The 25151-nt window shown below is 41.5% G+C and overlaps 1 protein-coding gene across 3 annotated transcripts in view; it reads right to left on the bottom strand.

Moving 5' to 3' along the window:
- The window catches only part of espn (espin), a 190758-nt gene that overhangs the window by 2967 nt on the left and 162640 nt on the right, over positions 1-25151 (bottom strand). For 2 of the 3 annotated variants that reach the window (XM_043676084.1, XM_043676086.1), the window contains 2 exons: positions 5908-5987; positions 5792-5803 (listed from right to left, as the gene is read on the bottom strand). In XM_043676084.1, coding sequence (XP_043532019.1) covers positions 5792-5803; positions 5908-5987 — 92 coding nt within the window. Of the gene's footprint in view, positions 1-5791; positions 5804-5907; positions 5988-9659; positions 9742-25151 lie in introns of those variants that run through there. The other variant, XM_043676085.1, reaches the window with a different exon arrangement.

Here is a 25151-nt window from a genome sequence, read left to right as displayed (position 1 = left end):
CTCCTTAATTCTATTTGCCAAAGCTATCTCATGTCCCCGTTTTGCCCTCCTGATTTCCCTCTTAAGTATACTCCTACTGCCTTTATACTCTTCTAAGAATTCACTCAATCTCTCCTGTCTGTACCTGACATATGCTTCCTTCTTTTTCTTGTCATGGCATCATGCCACCACTTTGATTCAGACAGCTTACTGGATGGATATTGGTTTATTTTTGTTAAGAAATTTCTATGTTGCTATAGAATATTATGCAGAATTCAGTATTCCCATGGCAGATTCTGGTAACCAGTTGTAGAACTGCGAAGAGACCAGCCTGCTTCAGTGGAGTAGGCCTGACCTGATAAATGCTTGATGGTCACTTGGGTGGCCAGTACTGAATCCTCCCATCTCCCCATCCATGACCCTGGAGGGAGAATTCAGACCACTCCATCACCAACCCCTTGGGAGCTGCTGGCCAGCTGCCTGTTTCTCCATTGCCTGTCAGTACCATCCAATTGCACTGGATGCTGCCAGCAATACACCCAATAAGGGCCCAGTATCAACCAGAGACCCAGGCCAGAGGTGAGTAAGGACAGGTGTAGGAGCAGAAGTAGGGCGGCACGGTGGCGCAGTGGTTAGCACTAGGGTCCCAGGTTTGATTCCAGCCTCGGGCGACTGTCTGTGTGGAGTTTGCACATTCTCTGCGTGGGTTTCCTCCAGGTGCTCCAGTTTTCTCCCACAATCAGGTGAACTGGCCATGCTAAATTGCTCCTTAGCATTAGGTGCATTAGTCAGAGGGAAATGGGTCTGGGCAGGTTACTTTTCGGAGGATCGGTGTGGACTTGTTGGGCCGAAGGGCCTGTTTCCACACTGTAGGGAATCTAAACTTATCCAGCCCACTGAGTCTGCTCTGCTGTTCAAGAACATGATTGATCTGATAATCCCCAATTCCACTTTCCTGCCTTTTCCCCATAATTCTCGCTTACTTTATTGATAACTTTATGTCACATCTTTAAATATAATCAATGACCCAGCTTCAACAGCATTCTGCGGTTAAAAAGTTCTTCAGATTACTTCTGAAAGAAGAAATTCCTCCTTACCTTTGTTTTAAATGGGTGACCCCTTAATCTGAGATTGTTCTGTCTGGTCCTAGAGTCTCCCATAAAGGGGAAAAGCCTCTGCATTCTGCCCCATCAAACCCTCGATGAACCTAGTATGTTTCAATAAAGTTGCCTCTCATTCTTCCAAATGCCAATGAGTACAGGCCCAACCTACTTAACCTCTCCCCCTAAGACAATCCCTCCATACCCAGGATCAGCCCAGTGTACCTTTTCTGCACTGTCTCCGATGCCAGCTCATCTTCTTTTCAATAAGGGGCCCAAAACTGTTCACAGTATTCTGGCTGTGGACTGATTAATACCCTGTATTGCTTTAACAAGGCCGTCCGACTTTTATACTCTATTCCCTTCAAAGGAAAAGCCAACATTCCAGTTGCTAATTATCTAATGAATTAGAATATAAGTTTCTTTTTGTGATTCACGCACTTGGATATCAGATCCCTCTGTTTTATGGCTTTCTGCAGCCTTTCTCCAATTAAGTAATACCCAGCTTCTCTATTCAAATTGTCCAAGTGCACGACTTTTATTTTTCCATATAATATTCCATCTACAAAATGTTCACTTAAACTGTCGACATCTCCCTGCGGACTCTGTGTTTTACCTCACCACTTGCCTTCTCACTTATGTTTGGATGGGAAGAGAAGGGCAAGCCGCGCACCACCAGTGAGGCAGGGATATGACTCTCAATGGGAAGACCCACTTCCTGTAATTGAGACCCTCGATCATGTACTAAATGTCTTTGAAAATCAGTGCCCTCCCCAGGAGGATATTGTCAAATATGATGGTATTTACTGGTCAACCTTCAGGTCAAAACCCATGCAAGTGGCTAAGGGGTGGCACGGTGACTCAGTGGTTAGCACTGCTACCTCACAGCGCCAGGGACAGGGTTTCATTCCAGCTTTGGGTGACTATCTGTGTGGAGTTTGCACATTCTGCCTGTGTCTGTGTGAGATTCTGCTGGGTGCTCTAGTTTCCTTCCACACTCCAAAGATGTGCAGGCTAGGTGGATTGGCCGTGGTAAATGTGGAGTTACTGGGATAAGGTGGGAGGCTGGGTTTGCGTGGGATGTTCTTTGGAGGGTCAATGCAGACTCGATGGGACAAGCGGTCCCTTTCCGCACTGTTGGGATTCTATGATTCTAAGTTCAAGAGAATCTGCAAGGCACTTCAAAACTAGGGTTTACTGCAGGTGCAGCTAAATCAGGTCTGCAAGTTATCAGCTGATTGGTTGCCTGCCACTCAGACCCACGCCCTAAACCTATCCCTTTAACCCTACATTTCCATGGCTAATCCACCTAGCCTGCATATCCCTGAACACTATGGGCAATTTAGCATGGCTAATCCACCTAGCCTGCATATCCCTGAACACTATGGGCAATTTAGCATGGCTAATCCACCTAGCCTGCATATCCCTGAACACTATGGGCAATTTAGCATGGCTAATCCACCTAGCCTGCATATCCCTGAACACTATGGGCAATTTAGCATGGCTAATCCACCTAGCCTGCATATCCCTGAACACTATGGGCAATTTAGCATGGCTAATCCACCCAGCCTGCATATCCCTGAACACTATGGGCAATTTAGTATGGCTAATCCACCTATCCTGCACATTTCTGAACACTATGGGCAATTTAGCCTGGTTAATCCACCTAGCCCGCACAACCTTGGACTGTAACACACACAATCATGGGGCAGATGTGCAAACTCCACACAGTTGCTTGAGGGTGGAATTGAATCCAGATCCTTCGTGCTGTGAGGCAGCAGTGCTAACCACTGAGCCGTTGTTGATGACACAGGCTTTCTGCCTGCCAACAGCTATGTAATTGGTTCAGATTGAACAGCTTGTGGGTGTGAATGATAGTGTCAGGGGTCTTCTCTCTCTGTCTGCAGGAAAGAAAACTGAAGTCTGAATGAGATTAGTATATCTTTCCTCACCAGTTGCTGTAAGCTGTTGCTTTTATCAAACAACTCAGAGACTTTATAAGTTGTGAATTAGTTGCTCTGAGCCTCCTGCAAGTGCATGTGGGAAAAAGACTTTGAGAAGCAGCAAGTCCTGGCAAGCTAAAATGATTATCTCAGCAAACCCTATGGACCGAGACCACTGAACTGCACGCCCAGCATTTCCCTCCCCCCATGACATTAATTTTGTTGTGTCTATGTGTGTTGGGGAGGATGGAGGCAGGTGGGCGAGTTGGAGGTAGTTTATAAGGAAGTTTGAGTTCCAATCAATAGAGTTATATGTTGACAGTTTATAACTGTTTACATATAGCTTTGATCTTTTATTTGGTCTTAATATTTCTTAAGAACAGAAACCTGTATGTGTTTATTGCCAACTTGGGTGTAAATGACAACTAAATCAGGGAATTTTGTGTGATTTAAGTTCTGTGATATAGCCAGGAATAGTGGGCTTGATTTCCAGCGTGCTTCCCCAGTGAGGCACATCTTCATAATCTAATATGGTCAAGGAAAACTAATTTGTGGTGTAACTAGAACAGGGGTCGGTTAGCTTCACACTGTAAGTTCATTGATTGGTGATTGCTACTAATTTAACTGTCCTCTATATGTTAGTTTCAGATTGAAGGTAAATCGGGGAAATGTTTACAGCTTACAAACTAAAAGACCAGTATAAAATTTTTAAAGATCAAATTAAGAACAAAGTAATTAAAATAGAAATGCAGGGCCAGGCACTGTGTTGTTAACTGCGTGATGTGGGGACTGGTTGACTTCATTATAGTTCATAGTAACCAGATCTGTAGCAAGTGTTGGTTGCTTGAAGAAATCTTGCCCTAAGTTGATGAGTTGGAGTCTGAGCTTTGAACACTGTGATACATCAGAGAGGAGGAGAGATTCTTCAACGTTGTGTTTCAGGAGGCAGTCATATCCTTCAGATGAACTACCTCGACTTCAGTCAGAGGTCAGGAACAGGAGGGTGTGACTACCAGTGAGGCAGCTTTAGGGATCCAGGAGGTAGTGCTGAAGGAGGCCCAGCCATTGAGCTTGACTAACAGGTTTAAGAATCTTGCTCCCTGTTTGGATGAGAGCTGGGGCTGTGGGAATGATGAGCACCATGGTATAGGGAGCCATTTAAGACAAAGCAGAAAAGAGAAGGGTAGCTATAATCAGTGATAGTATCATCAGGACAAAAGACAGTATTCTCTGTAGCTAGGATCGAGAATCCAGATGGCTGTGTTGCCTGCCTAGTGCACAGGTTCAAGATATCTCATCTCGGCTGCAGAGGAACCTAAAGTGGGAGGGGAAGATCCAGTTATCATGGTCCACGCAGATACCAATGATAAAGGTAGAAAGAGGAAAGAGGTTCTGTGGAGGTAAATATGAGCAGCTAGGGGCTCCATTTAAAAAGCAGAACCAAAAAAAGGGGGCAACACAGTGGCTCAGTGGTTAGCACTGCTGCCTCACAGCACCAGGGATCCGGGTTCAATTCCACCCTCAAGCAACTGTTTGTTTAGAGTTTGCACATTCTCCCTGTGTCAGCGTAGGTTTCCACCAGTTGCACTGGTTTCCTCCCACAATCCGAAAATGTACAAGTTAGGTGGATTGGCCATGGGAAGTATTAGGTTGGGAATGGGTCTGGATGGGATAATCTTTGGAGGGTCACTGTGGACCAGTGGCCTTTTTCCACACTGTTGGGATTCTATGAAGAAAGGTAATAATCTTTGGATTACTACCTGAACCACAAGCAAATTGGCACAGGGTCAACAAGATTAAAGAGGTAAATGTACGGCTTAAAAATTGGTGTGGGAAAAATGGGCTCAAATTCATGGGACATTGGTGCCAGTACTGAGGAAGGAGGGAGCTGTTCCAATGAGAATCATGCTGGATCCAGAGTCCTGGAAAATCGCATAACTCAGGCTATGGATAGAGCTTTAAGTTACACACTGGGAAGTGGATTCAGTTGCATGGAAATTTAAGGAAAAAGTTAAAGGGAAGGAGGGCCCAACAGAGGTTATTAAAGTTTCTAGAACAAGTGATAGGACAGAGAGTATGGAAAGGGTCATAAATCTAACTTCAGGCACAACAGATGAGGGGGCAACTGTGAGAAGTGGGTCAGTCAACACAAGACTGAAGGTGTTGTACTTAAACACCACGTCGTAATAGAAGGACGGTAAATAAGCTTGTAGCACAGAGTTAAATTGGCAGGTATGATATTGTGGGTATCAGAGAGGTGGCTGCAGGGAGATCAAGGCTGGGAATTAAATATTGAAGGATACCCATCCTACTAAAAGGACAGGCAAATGGACAGAGGGGATGGAGTTGCCTTGTTAAGAAGATAATCATTTCCAAATATAGCTATTAGAAATGTGGACCCTCTCCCCTCTCTAGCTGTTACCTGTACAGTATCATATTAGAAAAAGATGTTTTTGTGTATATATGGAGTTATTCATTCAGCCACCTTCAAGTCAGCGACCTTGTACCGAAAATGATCCTTGACAATTCGGTTTTTAGTTTAGAAATTCACAAATCATTGGGCATTATCCTTTGGAATTAACTGGTACAAAACTAATACACAGTCAAATCTTCACCCTCTGTGAAAACCTTGTGTTTTTCCCTTTGTTGTTGTGTTATGGGCTAGCACTAGAAGGAAATGCAATTATTTTTTAAAAATTCACATTTATTAATGAAGGCTTCTATTTAATATTTCATATTCACATAGAAAATTAGTAAAGGATTACTCACCTCTTTTTCTCCCTGGGGGTAAGGGAAAGAAAGTAAGACATAAAATTAGATATTGCAAAACGTATCAGATTAAAATTTTAGACAAATGCATCTCTTCATATCTCAGGACCACATACCTTTCTTCATCTATTTTCTTTTTGACGATATCCCTCTTCCATGCTGGCATATTAGCAAAACGAGCTTTTTCCTGCTCTTCCTGCACAAAAAAATGGAGATGGGTCAACATGGTCTTCTATCAATTGGGAAACACAGGAGGAGGCCATTCAGTTCATCACTGTTAAGAGTGATGCTTCAAGAAAGAGCTGTCCAATTGATGCCATTGCCCTGCACTTTGTCCTAACTCTTAATTTTTTTTAATTCAATGTCTTTTCGAAGGTTCAGGTTGAATTAGTTTCACTACATTTGCAGACATCCTATTGCTGTTATAAATGCTAATCTTTGTTTTACCAATTACCTCAGTCATTTGAAGACATTTAAAATGTGAAATGCTTGAGACTGTAACATATTGACTCAATCTCTTTACCTTTCTTCAGATAAAAAAAACTTTCTTTGATTAAAATGGTTGCCATTTCTTTACCACCTCAGTCTATTTATTAAAGTTTTATCCAGTCCTGATAAAAGGTCATCAACATGAAAACTTAAGTCATAAGTTTGGACTTCTTTCTTTTTTTTTAATATTTCTGCCTCTATGTTCTATGTTTAGGTTTATTTTTCTGTGTTTTAAGATGGTGCCAGAGAATGGCGACACTATACAACATGTTCCACTGTATTTTGTAACAAGACACATGTGACAATAAATAAATCAATATCAAAATAAAACAGAAACTGCTGGAGAAACACTGCATCTATGGGGAGAAAGCAGAGCTAATTTTCTACGTCGGGACCCTTCTTCAGAACGTGAAACAGTAATTGTTTCTCACCTCAGAGGTGCCACCTGACCTGCCAAGTATTTCCAGCATTTGGTCTTTATTTCAGGTTTCCAGTGATTGTCTTTGTGGTATCAGTTTATTAACATTTCTTACATTATGGCACTGACGACTTGAAAAGTAATTCATGGACTCTGCAGCATTTTTTTCTCATTCTTTCACACAATGTGGGGGTCACTGGCAAGGGCAACATTTGTTGCAATCCCTAATTGCTCTGGATCTGGGTGACTGCCAGGCTGCTTCAGAGGGCAGTTAAGAGTCAACTACAAATGTTAGAATCTGTATTGAAAACAAAACAATTCTGAAAATCACAGTGGGTCAGACAGCATCCGTGGAGAGACAGCAATCTAACGTTTCAAATCCAGATGACTCTTCATCTCGACTTGAAATGTTAGCATGCCCTCTCTCCACAGATGCTGCCTGACCCACTGTGATTTGCAACCACACCACTATAGATTTGGAGTCACACGTAGGCCAGACCAGGTTTCCTTCACTAAAAGGGGCATTAGTGAAACAAGACAGGTTTTCAAACAACACTCAGTCATAGTTTTGTGGTTTCTCAATTAGCTTCCTATTTTAGTCATTGAATTTAAATTCCATCAGCTGGATGGATGGGATTTGAACCTGTGCTCTCAGAGAATTACACTGGCCCTCTAGATGATTAGTCTGAAAATCACAGTGGGTCAGACAGCATCCGTGGAGAGACAGCAATCTAACGTTTCAAATCCAGATGACTCTTCATCTCGACTTGAAATGTTAGCATGCCCTCTCTCCCCAGATGCTGCCTGACCCACCGTGATTTGCAACCACGCCACTATAGATTTGGAGTCACACGTAGGCCAGACCAGGTTTCCTTCACTGGCCCTCTAGATGATTAGTCCAGTGACATTACTACTATATCACCTTCTCCACAACAGTGATATCCTGAGGATGTGAAAGGTGGTAAAGAAATGAAAATTCTTTCTAATGAAAAGTCACAAAACTCAAAATGTTAACTCTGCTTTCTCCCCAATGATGCTACCTGATCTGTGGAGTTTCTCCAGCAATTTCTGTTTTTTGTTTCAGATACCCAGCATCCGAGTTCTTTATTATATTCTTTCTTTCTTATCTTTTAAAGTCTATTACATTTAATTGAGTCATCATATTGCAGATTTCACATCACTGTAGAGTAATCCCAGCTTCTCATTGTTGTAATTATGTCCAGTGTAACAAATAAATTTGAGTTTCAGTCTCTGGTATGAGATTACCTCGAGAAGGTTTAGCTTCACACAGGCTGTCAAAAACTTGTAAACAGCGCAAAACACTTTTCAAAGTTCTCTAAAATGAAAGATTCAAAAGGTTTCGAGTGATTGAGCTAAAACAAATAAACTATATAAGGGAACATTGTGAGGCACTGAAGATTGTACAAAGGATTGGATCAAACTACGTCTCCAAACTTTATTTTCCTTCATCATTAAATATATTAAGTTACGTAATGCAATTCCACCAAATTCATTGTATTCTTTCCAAGAGTCTGGTTTACCTGAAAACTAAGACAATACATTGTTTCAAATGCCCTCAGTAATATCGAACAGTGTAATGAATGAGATAATTCTGAAAGATGAGAACTTGATGAATACTCCTCCTGTTGAGTACCAAATGGTTCAAGCTAGCACTCCAGCACTCGGACTTGCAATGTCCCGACTCCAACCTGATGGCTTAATTTACAGAAGCCAGTAAGAAAAGCTGTGTTTCAATAATTAATGATTCCCCTGGGAATTGTCGCAATGTAAAAAAAACACAAGTGACGACCATGAGTAGCTTGGCAAAGGCCATTAGATTAGCAGTACTTTATTTCAAGATACAAGTTACACACCATTGTTACATCAAAAAAAAGTGACAGCAAACTCGCTACAAGACATCATGAATAACTGCTTCTTCACACAATTTCAGTAAGATGTTGTCTCTATGCTGCTACATAACCAGAATCATAGTTGTTAATCAGATGAAAATTAACTTTTCCTGAATAGATACATTTTAGCTAAACTGTATAACACACCTGACCCACACTACTGTTCTCTCTTTTATGTAATGTCTTAATTACAAATAGATATTCTCATGTTTCACAAGTTTACTTAAGTCAGTTTCAAAGATCAAATTCAATTGTAGCAAGAAGGGTGCTCCACAGCAGATTACTTGAAGCGTTAGTGCATGAGCAGTTTTTATTCCTTAGACAAAAACAGAGAACACTGGTCAAACTCAGGAGATCTGGCAGTATCTGTGGAGAAAGAAAAATAAATGGAGTTAATGTTTCAAGTCCAGTGACTCTTCCATCCCAAAGAAGGGTCATATCAGACTGGAAACATTGACTCTGCTTTTCTCTCTCTACAGATGCTGTCAGACCTGCTGAGTTTCACCTCTCTGTTTGTATCTCACTTTTCCAGCATCACCAAATTTTGCTTTTATTATTAATTCAATGCCAACCGTGGTCCAATGCTATTACTCTCAACTCACAAATTTTGAAAGTTCAAATCTCCAGGGACTTTTAAATAAATCCTGGCCAATATTTGCCCCTCAAGCAACATCTTCCAATTTGGATTCCAGTTTACCTACCAGCACATTTGTTGTGTTAAAATTCCTCAAGTTCTGTTAGTCTGATAGATTTTGAATATTTCAAAGAATTAATGATAATTTTGATTTCTAAATGAATGAATCTCAATTCTTTTGCTAATCTCACTTACGCACAATACAAACAAGAATGGATAAGAAGTTCAGCAGTAGAGACAAAAGAATGAACACATTGTCCTATTACATCTACATCTTTGTAATGACAGAGATAGTGAGATAGGCTGTAGTTATGGTCTAATATGTCGAATTCATGGTTAAGATCGAGAAGTCCATAAAATATTCCTAGGGAGAAAATAATCATTCACAGTTGTCCTGGAGGCTCCTACATGGAGCTCCATATTATGGCACCAGGAGTCAATGGAGGAACACCACCTAAAAGAAGCTACGACAAGTCCGAGTCGATAAGTGTCGGGAGACCTATTGAAAAAAGAAATTGTTGGATTAGGGATTACCAATTTGTTTCTCCAGATAGAGTGAGATGTAGTCTAAGTGCCATTTATCTTCATGATTTACATTGTTGAGCGGTCCAGCTCAATGAAAACCATTGAAAAGTGATTTATGTGTCCAGTCTTGCCTGGCATGCTTTCTGGTCATAGAAGCATATTATTCAGCATGGCTTTTCTTGTCATTTCCCAACAAAAAAAAACCATTGAGTTGGGCAAGATTTGAACCTGAGCTGTTTGGATACAATTTTCTCTCTGAAGGTCTCAACAAGAAAAGAAAAAAGATATTTACTCTGATTCTCTCCACTCCAAGTACTTTGCAGTTGAAAGTTTTGCTTTGCACGGTTTGTTTCTTTCCACATTTCTTCCAGTAAAAACAGACTTGCTGCAAAAATATTCATTCCTTTCCTATAAACAGCTCACCTCAGACAACTCCAGCTCAAGATGTCCATTCTGCTAACCTCTCCATTAAACTTTCCCATGCTCATTCCATGACCAGCCTTGGCTGAAGATAGTCCCTTTCCTTCTATATCCCAAAACTGAAGGGAATGTTCTTAGGAGCTCTGTTCTGCAAGCAATTATACAACAAAGCAACCCTCTGTTCTGGCCCACTGTACAGGCCACATGCCCTCTCTCAATTTATGGGGTCAAACCTTTAGCATCATCAAGGTTGGCAGCCTACAGCAGGAATGTGTACTCCACACCAGCTCCACTTAGAAAAACCTGAGGAATCCTTCCTGCACAAAGCAAGCAGTAAAAAACTTGTTCTTCAGATCCTGGGCATGTCATGGAAGTATTCAAATAATGATAAACAATTCTCTCCAGGATCAGGTAGAGTATTCTGCAGCTTTTCCAAATGTCTTGATGCCATTGTATTGGGTGACAACTATGTGAGTCCTCACAAGGACATCATAGATATGACCTCCCTGGTAGAGTGAGAACTGTCCCAGAAATACTAATGTGTCACTTGAGTAGAATGTATGGATGAGGCTGATGGAATGGCAATCAGGCAAAATCAGTTCACCACAAATGCCACTTGGAATCATCCAATCTGCTCCTTCACCAGCTTCTCAATGTTGGGTCCCGAGAAGCAATGGCTCACAAAAGAAACAGGACAGTGTGGCAACTAAGCCAATTATTTAAGAAAACCTTTAGGGCACAGCAGTTGTAATAAAATTTGCCTGGGTTAGGGAAAGGGAGAAATTCACATCAATGTCAATCCTGAAGACCCTTGTGAAAGGAATGTAAGTAGGAACATTGGAATCTAACAGGTTCAAATCAATTCATGATTGTTCACTCAAGCTGACAGACCTCCTGGCTTGAAGAATGGCCATCTGGGTGAAAAAACAGCCAGGACTTACCCAACACGACAATGGATCCATTCAACAATAGTCAAGATGATCTTTTTACTATTCAGAGTGGTCTGAAACCTTGATACATTAACTTGTAACCGAAGATACGTAGGAAAAGGAGCAGGAGTATGACATATCACTCTTCAAGCCCACCTCAAAATGATCATGGCTGATCCTTTTCCTCAACTTTTCCCATCTTTATCCCAATAGTCAAAGTCAAAGTTATAACATAATGTAGATTGTTTTTGAAGGTTCAAAAGTGATCTTTATTAGGATCTTGACAAAGACTTAGATTGCTACTTAGACTTAGGGTGTCACGGTGGCTCAGGGTTAGCACTGCTGCCTCACAGCGCTAAGGACCTGGGTTTGATTCCTGCCTTGTGCGACTGTCTGTGTGGAGTTTGCACATTCTCCCTGTGTCTGCGTGGGTTTCCTCTAGGTGCTCTGGTTTCCTCTCACAATCCAAAGATGAGCAGGTGGGGTGAATTGGCCATGCTAAATTCCCTGTAGAGTTATGGATGAGTAGGTTAGGTGCATTAGTCAGGGGTAAATGTAGGTTTGGTTAGGGTTCTCTTCGGAGGGTCGATATGGTCTTGTTGGGCTGAAGGACCTGTTTCCACGCTGTTGGGATTCTGAAATGCATCAGACCGAAACAAAACTGTGCCAAGTACAAACGCAGATTTGGCTGCATCTTCAACAAAAGGTGACTCGATTACAAAAAGAATGCAAAAAAGGTGATGCATAAGACAGGTGCTGAACACAACACTAGACAGTTCTATTCCATTGCTCTCTTAAACAAGATTTCTCATTTAATTTAAACATACTTTATTAATCTTCAACATGGTAGAGAAAGGGACATTCATTGTAGTGGTGAAACATGCAGTAAAAATCTGAGATTGGGCCCTTACACAATGGTCCCTTAGTTTTAAGTACAACATGAATAGCTCCTTTATCTCTTTTTTATTACATTTTCCTAAAATTTCTCTCTCCGCTTTTCTTTTTCAGAGGGTGCAGGCTCGGGGGAAAATTGCCATCTTGTAACTTGCCCAAGTGGCTCTCATGTGAAAATGGATGAGAAGTTTTGGCAGTCCCCAAAGTAAATCCCTACAAGAATAACACTACTCTCTCACACCCCTGTGCAATTGGGAGGGACTATTTACTCTTTTAACAATTTGTTTCACATTGACAATAGTTCTTTATTCCTTTGTTAGCCCTAACCTCAGCATTCATCAACAAGGCATATTCACTTATCATGGACACATTGTAAAGTCAACCAGGATAGAAGAATGCACCATCAACAGGTTTTTAGTTTGAATGGAGGGAACTTACTCTTTCTGCTCAACAGAAGGTCAGCTCTCTGCTTAGAAACCCTTTCTCATACATATGATGAAATTCATTAGTATATGGTCAGTAGACAATGTCAGAAACATAAATACCTTCTGTCAAGTAAGAGCTAAAATAAACTTCACTGAATGTGCGAACCAAAGATCTCTTTAAAGATGTAAAATGGGTTGCTATTTGAAAAGAATAATTAAGTTGGTGCTAGTAGGAAGTCAGAATCATACAATCAGATCATCAATGCAGGTAGACATTTACTGTCATCATTCCAGATGGAAGTTTCTGCTTTGCAAAATCGTGTGGCAGAAATCTCGGCAAATTGCAGTTAATTCTTAATGTCATAACATCTTAAATTGCTGGAACTTCAAAGTTAGCAGCTAATAACATAAGAAAACAATATTGAATACTGAGAACAATAGTTATCCATTAAAACCACAGCTATCTTTTCACACAGAATCATGGCTCTATATCAGGAGTACCAGTTACCTACAATGGGAGGATGGGTGCAATTGCTACTTCATTCCCTTAATATGAGAATTTTTCAACAGATGACAACCTAATATTCAGAGGCCAGAGTTATAGCCTGCATTCTCGAGCACTTTTTGGAGTGTAACACCATTCTTACATATTTTGGTTAGAAATATACAACATACTATAATTAGATTAGATTCCCCACAGTATGGAAACAGGCCCTTCGGCCCAAGAAGTCCACACTGACTCTCCGAAGAATAACCCACCCAGACTCCTTCCCCTACCCTATATTTACACCTTGCACTTTATTGCAAAACATAGTAATCTTGCACTTTACAGCAAAAAACAATTAATTTTACTCCAAAATGTGACAAGAACAAATAACTGGACAATTTAGTTTGGGACCCTTTGGTAGTTCAATCCAGCTGTAAGTTTGTAACAAAAGCAGATTGAAAAGAGGAAAGCACAGAAGCCAGACTCACAGCTTGGCATTTCACTGCCATATTATTGAGCAAGAAGGAAATATAGTTGGGATAATGATAGATTAGAAGTCCTGAAAATAAAGGAAACGGTACCAAGTCAAGCACAAAACATATATGCACGATCCTTTGAGACTCAAACTGGGTTTCTCTTAGACACAGTTAACGGGTGCTTCCCACAACTTGTCCCCACACCAGGAAAGCCTCCCATTTCGAGGTTTGAAAATGGTCAAATTCTCACAGTGAGGAAAGGTTGAGTGGGGAGGAGACTTGGACACAAGGTAGGAGACCAGTGAGAGCATGGCAGGGGAAGCAGGCAGAGCTCCATGTGACTATTGCTGTTTCAGAGCTAGTGATCTCAGATTTTCAACGCTCAACCCCACCTGGGGAAGCCCTGCAGGAAAATGATGAGATGTTTTACTCACTTAGCTCTGGTTTCTTAACTCACCTGCAAAAAACACATTCCAACTGGTGCCAGTGATTGGAGATAAACCCTCAATATTATTTTATACGAAGGATAAATTAAATACACTTTGCAATAGATGCAATATTTGTTACTTGTTATTCCTACGCAAACTGTTGATCGACACCAAATAAATTAATATTTGAAAACGTCATGCTGCAAAGTATTGGATCCTTCAGTTCAATCTTGCCAAGTGAAAACTCAATTCAAACAGATCATCTCTCAGTTAACTATAATACCATTACATCTCATTGTTCTCTTAAAAAGTAGTCACCTCCTACAAGGCAGTATGACAAGTATTAGCTTCCTAATCTCAAAACATTGGTGTCAGTTTAAATAACAAATAACTCTGCTTCTTTCTCCTTCCAGAATGAAAAGCTTCGATCAATATATCGGCATATTTCTTCATTGCAGAATTCTCCAAGTTCAGAGATGAGTTGAATCGATTCCTTTCTAACTTTGCTTCTCTGTATCTGCTCATCGACTATATTGTCACTGACTGAGAAACTGTTTGTGGTACTCACAAATGACTCCTGTCGAGATAATTCTGCAGGTTCTGTCTCTGACTGCTGTTGCTGGGTTGTTGCCTTGTATTGGTGAATGTCAACTGCATCAACCCTGTCTCCAAAGAACTCCTGCTTAATGTCTTCAAATCCATCAGCCCAATCCCGTTTTCCAGATTCAATCTCTTCCATGACGACTTTGTGAAAATTTCTTATCAGTTCCCAACTGTGGCTTCCTAGGCGGTCAAACATCTCATAGCAAAGGATGTGTCGGAATTTCCTCTCGGAGCGAGTCATGTTCATTTCCAACAATTGGAAGTACCCGAGCATGAACAGGTCAAGACTTAAGCTATTGTAATCAACAGAAGCACCATTAACATGAGGGAGAAACTGCTCAGGCCAGTATATCTTGTAATGTTGACTTAGTCGCTTTATTTGGCGGGTTGGGACTTGAGATATAATTGTCCTCCAATGGCCGATTAGTTTGCCAACGACTTGCCTCTGTTTCATGAAGTAGAGAAGGCGATCATCATCGCTTCTTCCTCTGATGATCTCAGACTGTAATTCTGACGTATTGTACAGCAGTCCATCGTGGTATTGAATGTCTTTGAAATCCTCAGCCATAGCATCTGAAATACTTGGTGCCATTTGGTTTTGCCTGAATGATTCAGTGAAAGTCCATTTTCTCCAGTGTTCAAGGAAGAGGTACACAATCCGTTCCTTCCTCATGTCTATATATTGTTGGACACAGCTGAGGTCTGTCTGGACTGGGAGGCTTCTGGTCATGAGATCTGGACTAAATAAAGTCTCATTGTCTAGATTTAAATATTGGTCTACATCATTTTTGCTTGTGTCTGTTGAACTAGAAAACAGCAAAGATGCATGGGCTGGTATAATTAATGGCTCTTCCACCATCAACGGCTTATGATTACTTTGCATTCTATACTCAGAACTTGGAATTTCATTGTTAGCAAAATTATGAGGTTCTTCCAAAATAGTATTTGCATTAGGAGGTACAACGGGTAAAGATCTCTTCCTTTTATAAACTCTGTGTTGCATATCATCTGACATTTTAGATTGCAGTTGCAACTCATAATTTGCTTTTATGTTTTTGACTGACACACCGCATTGCAAGATTTCTTTCTGGACGTCCTCTCTTGTTGAACTGAATGATTGAGACCGTCCGATGTTCATATTTGTCTCCTTAGCTGGAGAAACCTTCACTGGATCAGTCACGTGTATCCTGTATTGGTCATGGGAAGACACTGTGTCTGGAATGTCTATCTCCTTGCCACCTAAAGTGGCTAGAAGGATCGCCATGCTCTTCAGTAAGGTCGATATCTTGTTACACCAAGCTGGCAGGTCATCTGCCTGTCCATGTACCTGTTTTGGGTTCACAGTAAAATGCTCGGGAGATAATGCAGCAGACACAGGCAGGAGTTGCTGAAGCTCAAGCTCTAGCTGCTCAAGCTCCGTCTCCACCTTCTGCACTTTATGCATGACTTGAAGGTTTTCAATTTGCTTTTCTATACGGATGATATCTTCTTCTGTCATAAGTTCTCCAAATGGTCCCAGAATAGCATTGTGCGCATGGGAGTATCTCCACCCTTCAAGTTGGCTATAGTTACTGTTGTGAAACTGCCTCAGGAGAAAGCACAGGGCAAAAAATATCTCTCTGAACAAAAGAAAGACCCAATTTTTCCCTTCTTTCTATATCTTTTTCAGTCCTTCACAGGCTTGTGGTGCAATGGAGTTTATACATTACAAATCTGTTGTTTGTTTCAATGTTTAGAGGTGCATTGTATAATTTAAGTTAACCTTGCAGTCAAATAAATTTAACTTTCTGTTAGCTACAGTTCAATTAATCATTCTTTGTTCCAATTGATTATTCGTTACTTGCAATGCAATCAAAGACATTTTATGTTCTTTTAGATAATGCCCTAGCAGAAGGAACACTCATCGATAACAATCAATGATGAAAAAGGAGTATATAATTTGCCAATAAAAACATTAATTGCACCACTCACCACACAAATATATTTAAAGTTGCAGTACCCTTTGTACTTCTATACAGATGAACAAGCACATTGCAATTTTCTCCTGAAATACTAGGCAATTAAAATTTGGTACAAGTACTGCAAGCAATTTGCATTATGAGTTCAGCTGGAATCCCTACAGTGTGGAAGCAAGCCATTCAGCCCCTCAAGTCTACACCACCCCTTCGAAGAGCATCCCACCCTCTCCCTGTAACTCTATTTTCCAAGGCTAGTCCACCTAACCTGCACATTTTTGGACTCTGGGAGGAAACCAGAGCACCCGGTGGGGACTCACATAGACAGTCACCCAAGGCTAGAATCAAACCTGGGCTCCTGTGAGGCAGAAGTGCTAACCACTGAGTCACTGTGCTGACACTGTGCTGGTGGCCGATGCTCTCAAGGATTGCTACAATGCACTACATAAAACAATTCCAGACATAAGGGACACATTCTAACTTTGGACCCATTTCAAATCAATACTATTTGGCATTTTGAGCTTCAGGGCTTTGAGTTGCACTGGCCAATAACATGGCAGCTAGTTATTCATTACTACTCCCAGTCACAGGGATCACAAAAATCTTCCGACAGGAAACTGCATTACTTAACAACCCAAGAGAAAATATGAAGCTCATTTATCACAAGACAATGTAACATATGTTCAGATTACTAACAGATTAAAGTGTGGAGGCATTAACATATCCATTGGATGCATTAAAGCAAAGTAAACTCGAATTCTGGAAGGAACAGTCTCCATATCCTCAAGTTGACCATTCCTATATCCAATCACTTATTTTGACAAGAATGTGCAACAAGAGTTTTAGAACTGCCTGCTTGTCAAAGAATTCAAATGTTTTTAATAATGTCTTGCAGAATTTTAGGATTGCTTCTTAATCAACAATGGAAACATACTATAGCAAAATGTGATGTTCTTTTATTTTCCTGAATCAAGTGAAACCAGAAAATGAAACATTGGACAAAGAACCTACTCAACCTCCATTAAACTTGGAGATGCTGCTATGCTACTTCCCCTGGAAAGCCCTAGTTGTGTTGGAGCTAGGTGGAAGACAAGTAATTATCTGTGTTTCTGCTCTATTTTCCTAAACTGTGCTCTCAGGGAATGCTCTGATGAGAGGTGAAATCAGAAATGTTAACTCGGTTTCACTTCACAGACGCTGACCGACCTGTTGAGTTTTTCACACTTCTTTTTGCTTCTCAAGAAACTAGATATTTCCAGAGGTCAAAGGAAATTCATGTTTCTGCCTTCTTAAGCTTTAAAACTAAACCTTAGCACGCAGACTCGCTGTTACAGAGGCCCTAACTAAGACTAATAATGGAGCCTCACATTATAAGGTAGAAACAGGTCCACACATAGTCTCACTCTTTCCCACTGCAGCCCAATGGTCAAGGAATCATTTTTCTGATTAATTTGTACTCCTGTTTTCTAAATCACATGTAGTCAGTACCAACAATGCATAGCCTCACCGGCATCTGGTTTCATGGGATTTGCCTAGGCTTCACAATGATGGAAGAAACAAGTAACAAGCCAAATGCTAGCAAACTTAAAAGTACCAATGTAAAATGGATACTGCAGCTTTACATCAGTAACACTCCAAACACCACCAAACCCTCAAATACATGCAATGCAAACACACACACACACAATTTGGTTTTAATAACTATCGACACAAATGTTGCCCAAATGTTGCACACTTGGATCAGAAAAGAAATTGTGAAGTGAACAATGGACAATGGAACCTGCAGTTCCCCCACCCACATTCCAACATCCCAATGGGACCCTGTGCAAATTGTCCCCAATTATATGGTTTGCTTAATCATAAGGATCGTCTGTGAGTTTGCAGGAAGGATAGTGTAGATTCTCCGATGCAGTAATAGGCAAGTTTGGAAAAAACTCATGCAGGTATTGGAAAATATATTATCCTTAATCTTTTCTTTGTTAATGTCATTATAAAAGTAGAGGGGAAATTAACTTCGACAAAACCTCTCTGCAACTAAAGTCGGTCACTCTGCTTATTTAACAAATTCCTGCAGGGTGATGTCCCTGTATAAAAACTACCTCCAGTTTGGATGTTTCTTATTGCTTTAGTGTGACCATCAATACATCATAAACTTGGGTACATTTAACAAAGACAGCTCCCCAGACCAGGCCTCATCAGCTGGATGCATGTTACAGACTCACGCGCCATTTTCTGTTGAATTAACAGTCAAAAGCTGGGTACCAACAATTTCACAGTATGCACACCACTCTGGAAGGCTGTGCACTGACAGCCAAATTATAAACATTTACCAATAATAAAAAGATTAATAAAAAGGCCTCTGAGGAGTTTTGAATTACAGCTGCAAATGCAAACGGCAACTCAGACATAGGGATCTACAAACCCTTCCAAGGTGCATTGCATATAAAAAGCCTTGAAGTATGCAAATATATTTATGTTGCACCAAATTACGAAGGTATAAAAATATAGCTCCTGATGGATTTCTTTTAAAAAAAATCAATAACCTTCAAGTAACAGTCCTGTTATGACATGGGCTGCTTTTAGCACAGTCATCCAATCTCACGTATTCCTAGGCCCATGACCACATTATATGGGTTGCAAGTCAGTACAGTTCACCTATTCTGCCTTTCACTCTTATTACCAGTTATTCTGCTTTTCTTCTCTCCTGTCCTGGCCTCTCCTTGCTATACCCCTTCCATATCCCTTTCTCTCTCTGGGCTCCATTTGCACCCAGCTGCTCACCTCTCCCTTACCTGCGCTCTCAGCTTTGTCTTCAGCATAAATACCACCTTTTCCTAGCTTAGAATTGTAGAATTCCTACAGTGTGGAAGCAGGCCATTCAGCCCATCAAGTCCACACCGTTCCTCCAAAGAGCATCCCACCTAGATGCACCCCATCACCCTTGCATTGCTCATGGTTAACCCTAGCCTGCACATCCCTGGATACTGTGGGAAATTTAGCGTGGCCAATCCACCTTAACTGCCCATCTTCAGAATGTGGGAGCACCCGGAAGAAACCCTCACAGACACGGGGAGAATGTGCAAACTCACACAGACAGTGACCCAAGAGTGGAATCAAACCTGGGTACCTGGCGCTGTGAGGCAGCAGTGCCAACCATGGAGACACCAACAGTTCGGATGAAAGGTCATTGGACTCAAAACACTAAGTCAGCTTTCCCTCCACAGATGTTGCCTGACCTCTTTGTTTCAGGTCTCCAGAACTTATACTAAATTTTCTAACCATCATATTTATCCATTTAATGTATTAAATGCAATCACTTGAATGATTGGAGTATTTCTGCCTGGAATCCGATTGGAATCATTGGAATATCTGCAGTATTTCCAATGTCAGTTTTCTTACCATTATATTGAATTTTACCGCACAGAAACCTATTGCTTCAACTGGTCTATGCCTCTGTTTATATTTCAAAGAGCTTCCTCCTCCCATTTTATCTCATTCCATTAGCATATCCTTTGATGTGGTTCTCTCTTATGTACCTATCTCAGGTAGAAGGTAAAGTCGCCATAGTCTAATTTATTTGGATTCTGTGCCATTTGGCTCAGCAATTCCTTGCCATATTAAATTCTATATTCTAAATTCTCACTCAGGTTTCTCCAAAGTTCTTTATTGAATTTACCATTGCCCATCTTAACATTTACAGTAACTAGCTTTGGATTCTCCCACAAGGTGAGCCACTCCTGCTGACTCAGAACATTAATCTCATCACATCGTTGGACCTTTGAAGCCCCAGGGGAATCCTGCTATCCTCTTTATATTTTTAAAATTTATTGTTTGATGGGATGTGGACATCACAAGCAAGGCCAGCATCTATTGCCCATCGATAGCAACCCTTCAGACAGTGGTAATGAGCCACCTTCTTGAACACTGCAGTCCGTGGAGTATGGGCATCCACAGTATTTTTAAGGAAGGATTTTGACCCAGCAACGCTAAAGGAACAATGAGATATTTCCAAGTCATCATGGTGCATGCCTCGGTGGGGAACCTGTATGTGACAGTGGATCCAGGTGCTTTCTACCTTTGCCCTTCAAAGTGGTAGAGGTCACAGTTTTGAAACACGCTGAATTACTGTAGTGCATCTTACAAATGGTAGACACTGCTGCCCCTGTGCAACCATGGTGAAGGGAGTGAATGTTGAAGTTGCCAATCAAGCAGGCTGCTTTGTCCTGAGTGGTGCTGAGCTCCTTGAGTGATATTGGAGCTGCATTCACCCGTGCAAGTGGAGAGTATTCCATCACACTCATATCTAGGCAAAAGTGAGTACTGCAGATGCTGGAGATCAGAGTTTATTTTCCTGATGAAGGGCTCCTGCCCGAAATATTGATTTTCATGCTCCTCGTATGCTGTCTGACCTGCTGTGCTTTTCCAGCATCACTCTAATCTTGACACTGTTTATCCTAGTGAGCTGCTTCACAAAACCTCCATTAGATTAGGGCGGCATGGTGGCTCAGTGGTTAGCACTGCTGCCTCACAGCCCCAGAGATCCAGGTTCAATTCCCGCCTCAGGCAACTGTCTGTGTGGAGTTTGCACATTCTCCCCGTGTCTGCGTGGGTTTCCTCCGGGTGCTCCAGCTTCCTCCCACAGTCCAAAGATGTGCAGGTTAGGTGAATTGGCCATGCTAAATTGCCCATAGTGTTAGGTGAAGGGGTAAATGTAGGGGACTGTGTCTGGGTGGGTTGCTCTTCGGAGGGTCGGTGTGGACCTTGTTTCCACACTGTAAGAAATCTAATCTAATCTAATTCCGTAGATCATCCCTTAGACTTCTCAACCCAAGAAAAGAGTCCCAGCCTTTTTGATCATTCCCGATGGTGAGATTATCTCAATATTATTTTGCATAATCCAATCTTAACTGGTTGGAAATGCAATGGCACAACAATCAGCAGTGATCCAGAAATATCCAATCAGCTGCTGAGAAAAATTATTTGACCTCCTGGATCGCAACCTTTCAGAATACCAACACTCCCATCCCATCACTTCATTACACGATTATTATTCAGTCATACAGATTCCCTCTGCTACCTACTTCAGCTCTACCCTTGTACAATCTGCTTTTCCATCACTGGGCTACGAAACATTACCTCCCTCTTCTCCTGCTGTTCAGGGAATGAGCCATTGTATCATCCGTGGCCTTGATTTCACTCTGAACCCTGGATCCTGCCACATATCTTCCCACGTTAGAGACAAAAACAACTGCAGATGCTGGAATCAAAAGTAGACAGGCAGGAGGCTGGAAGAACACAGCAAGCCAGGCAGCACCAGGAGGTGGAGAAGTCAATGTTTCAGGTGTAACAGTAACACCCGAAATGTCGAACTCTCCACCTCCTGATGCTGCCTGGCTTGCTGTGTTCTTCCAATCTCCTGCCTGTCTACATATATTCCCACAACAAGTTGCACTTATGTAACATTTATCAAGTGATAAAATGTGCCAAATCACTTCACAAGATCATTAGTGAGCAGGAATTGACGCTAAGCCACATAAGGAGATATGAAGGCAGGTAACCAAAAGCTTGATCAAAAAGTTAAAGTTTAAGGAGCATCTTAAATGTGGAGGGTTTGAAATACATTCTGCATAGAACATAACAGCACAGTACAGGCCCTTCAGCCCTCGATGTTGCGCCGACTTGTCATACCAATGTGAAGCCCATCTAACCTACACTATTCGATGTACGTCCATATGCTTGTCCAATGATGACTTAAAGTACTTAAAGTTGGTGCATCAACTACAATTGCAGGCAAAGCATTCCATACCCCTACTGCTCTCTGAGTAAAGAAACTACCTCTGACATCTGTCCTATATCTATCACCAGAACTGTACACAACATTCCAAGTGCGGCCGCACCAGAGTTTTGTACTGCTGTAGCATAACCTCATGGTTCCGGAACTCGATCCCTCTATTAATAAAAGCTAAAACACTGTATGCCTTCTTCACAATCACCTGATGAAGGAGCGTCGCTTCAAAAGCTAGTGTGCTTCCAATTAAACCTGTTGGACTATAACCTGATGCTGTGTGATTTTTAACTTTGCCTTCTTAACAGCCCTGTCAACCTGGATGGCAACTTTCAAGGATCTGTGTACCTGGACACCGAGATCTCTCTGTTCATCTAACTACCAAGAATCTTACCATTAGCCCAGTACTTTGCATTCAGGTTACTCTGACCAAAGTGAATCACCTCACACTTGTCCGCATTAAACTCCATTTGCCACCTCTCAGCCCAGCTCTGCAGCTTATCTACGTCTCTCTGCAACCTACAACATCCTTCGTCACTATCCACAACTCCACCGGTCTTAGTGTCGTCTGCAAATTTACTAACCCACCCTTCTACACCCTCATCCAGGTCGTTTATAAAAATGGCAAACAGCAGTGGACCCAACACTGACCCTTGCAGTGTTAAAGATGGCTCAACTGACCTTATGAAAGCCAGTCACATACAGACCAGACATTAACACTGACCTGTGCTACATTAGTTGCTCTATATTATAGCAGTGGCAGTAAGCACTCTACATCAGCTTCTGTACATCTGACATATTGTTTGCTCCTTACTACTTTCCAACAATCCCTTCTAGAATTTGAGCAGGAGAGCCGATCGCACAGTGTCTGCTGCAAAAGTATGAGATGCTGATAGCATTCACTGTGACAGTATTAGATTAGATTCCCTACAGTGTGGAAACAGGCCATTTGGCCCAACAAGTCCACACTGACCCTCCAGAAAGTAACCCAACCAGACCCATTCCCCTACCTACATTTACCCCTGACTAATGCACCTAACACTATGGGCAATTTAGCATGGCCAATTCACCTAACATGCACATCTTCGAACTGTATAGGAGGAAACCCACGCAGACACGGGGAGAATGTGCAAGCTCCACAAAGACAGTCGCCCAAGGGAATTGAACCCAGGTTTCTGGAGCTATGAGGGTGCAGTGCTAACCACTGAGCCACCATATAGGTGCACAAACAGAAAACCAGCACATTGAGCCAGTGATTACTGACTATTCTTCAGACTGAATGTTCATTTTCAGATGAGGGGAAGAGGTTTGATAGAAAAAAATAATTAAACTAAGAAAATTGAAGCCAATAAACAAAATGGAATAAATGTACACAGTAACATTAAAGAGCAGAAGAAAAATTTTGTTTAAACTTCAATCTCTAATTTATTCACCAAGATAAATGACCACTTTAATTATTATATGATCTGGTTTGTGACTGTTTCTCACAATATTCACACTCTACATCACAGTAGGCCACTGAATACAGTTGCAAACTTGACAGTAACTTCAAACACTGCATTACATCTTGTCGAAAAGTACTAAAAGGTTATCAAAGGCTAGGGCCATTTAAAGGTGCTACATGAATGCAAGTTGTTGTTGTACTGACTGAGCACCCTGTTTTTGTTTCTGTTGCCAGAGGATTTTTCCACGTAAACACACCCCAGGTGGCATTATTAATTTAACTAAGCAAAAACAACTGGCCCCATCACGGTGACCAAACGTGTGCTGGTGTTTACTGAGCACAGCTTTTAATTTGGCACTGATCTAAGTGAGTTCCCAAGGCTGTTGTTTTCAACCTAGATCAGTCTGTTTTCTCACACACTGTCTTGTTTATCTGAAATAGCCACCATCATCCAGAATTGTCTGCCCATCAGGGTCGATCACATTTTCTTTAGGTTCCTGAAGGGGCACTTAGCTTCCAAATGAAAGAGATCCTCTCTTTCTGTCCTGACAGAATTCCTTCTGGTAGTAACCTGGTCTTCAATCTGACTTCTCCATCTGCTGATCAAATCTATGCAGAATGTAGTAACGCTCATATTCAGTTCATGTGAGGTGGGGTGAACATGCCAGGATGCACAATATTGTTTCATCCAGAGGAAATCTGACCTCGTTCTGTCACAATGTGTGTTCACACTGTACAGTAAATGCAGCTGCTGCCAAACTAAACATTTTTACCATTATACCAAGCAGTAGTAACCAATAAAGGCTAAGTTACAGTCTTTGCCCAGTGCAGCTCTAGAGTTCTAAACTCTTCAAAATGAGGACACCCTGCAAATATTGTTATGTTCTTTGGGAATACCTTGCAAATATTAACATACTCCCCAGGACCCCTGTCATTATTAACACACTCCCATGGATTTCTGCTATGTCTAACACAAAGAACCTCACGCAAAGGCTACTGCACACCCAGGAACCCCCTGCAAAAGTGAACACACTCACATAGACCCCTTACAAATGTTGTCAGATTTCAAATGACTCCCTGTAAATACTACAACAGGCCCCAGAGCCCACTGCAAATGCTAAAACATTCTTTGGGATGCCATTAACATTATCACACTCTCCAGGGCACGCTGGCAATGTTAACATATTCCCATGGACTCTTTGTATTAGTTTCCAAAAGACATCCATGGCTACCCAGCCATTGTATAAAACACTTGGTATCTGTGCAAATTCAGAGAAATAATCAACTGTACATCAATAGAAATAAAGACTTTAAATCTGTTGACAGATGGGCAGAAGGTAAAAACAATGACTGCAGATGCTGGAAACCAGATTCTGGATCAGTGGTGCTGGAAGAGCACAGCAATTCAGGCAGCATCTGAGGAGCTTCGAAATCGACGTTTCGGGCAAAAGTCCTTCATCAGGAATAAAGACAGAGAGCCTGAAGCGTGGAGAGATAAGCTAGAGGAGGGTGGGGGTGGGGAGAAAGTAGCATAGAGT

This window comes from Chiloscyllium plagiosum, chromosome 34 (assembly GCF_004010195.1).
Source record: "Chiloscyllium plagiosum isolate BGI_BamShark_2017 chromosome 34, ASM401019v2, whole genome shotgun sequence".
Lineage (NCBI taxonomy): Eukaryota > Metazoa > Chordata > Chondrichthyes > Orectolobiformes > Hemiscylliidae > Chiloscyllium > Chiloscyllium plagiosum.
The sequence above is the reverse complement of the archived record's forward strand: the minus strand, read 5'-3'. Positions and strand labels throughout refer to the sequence as shown.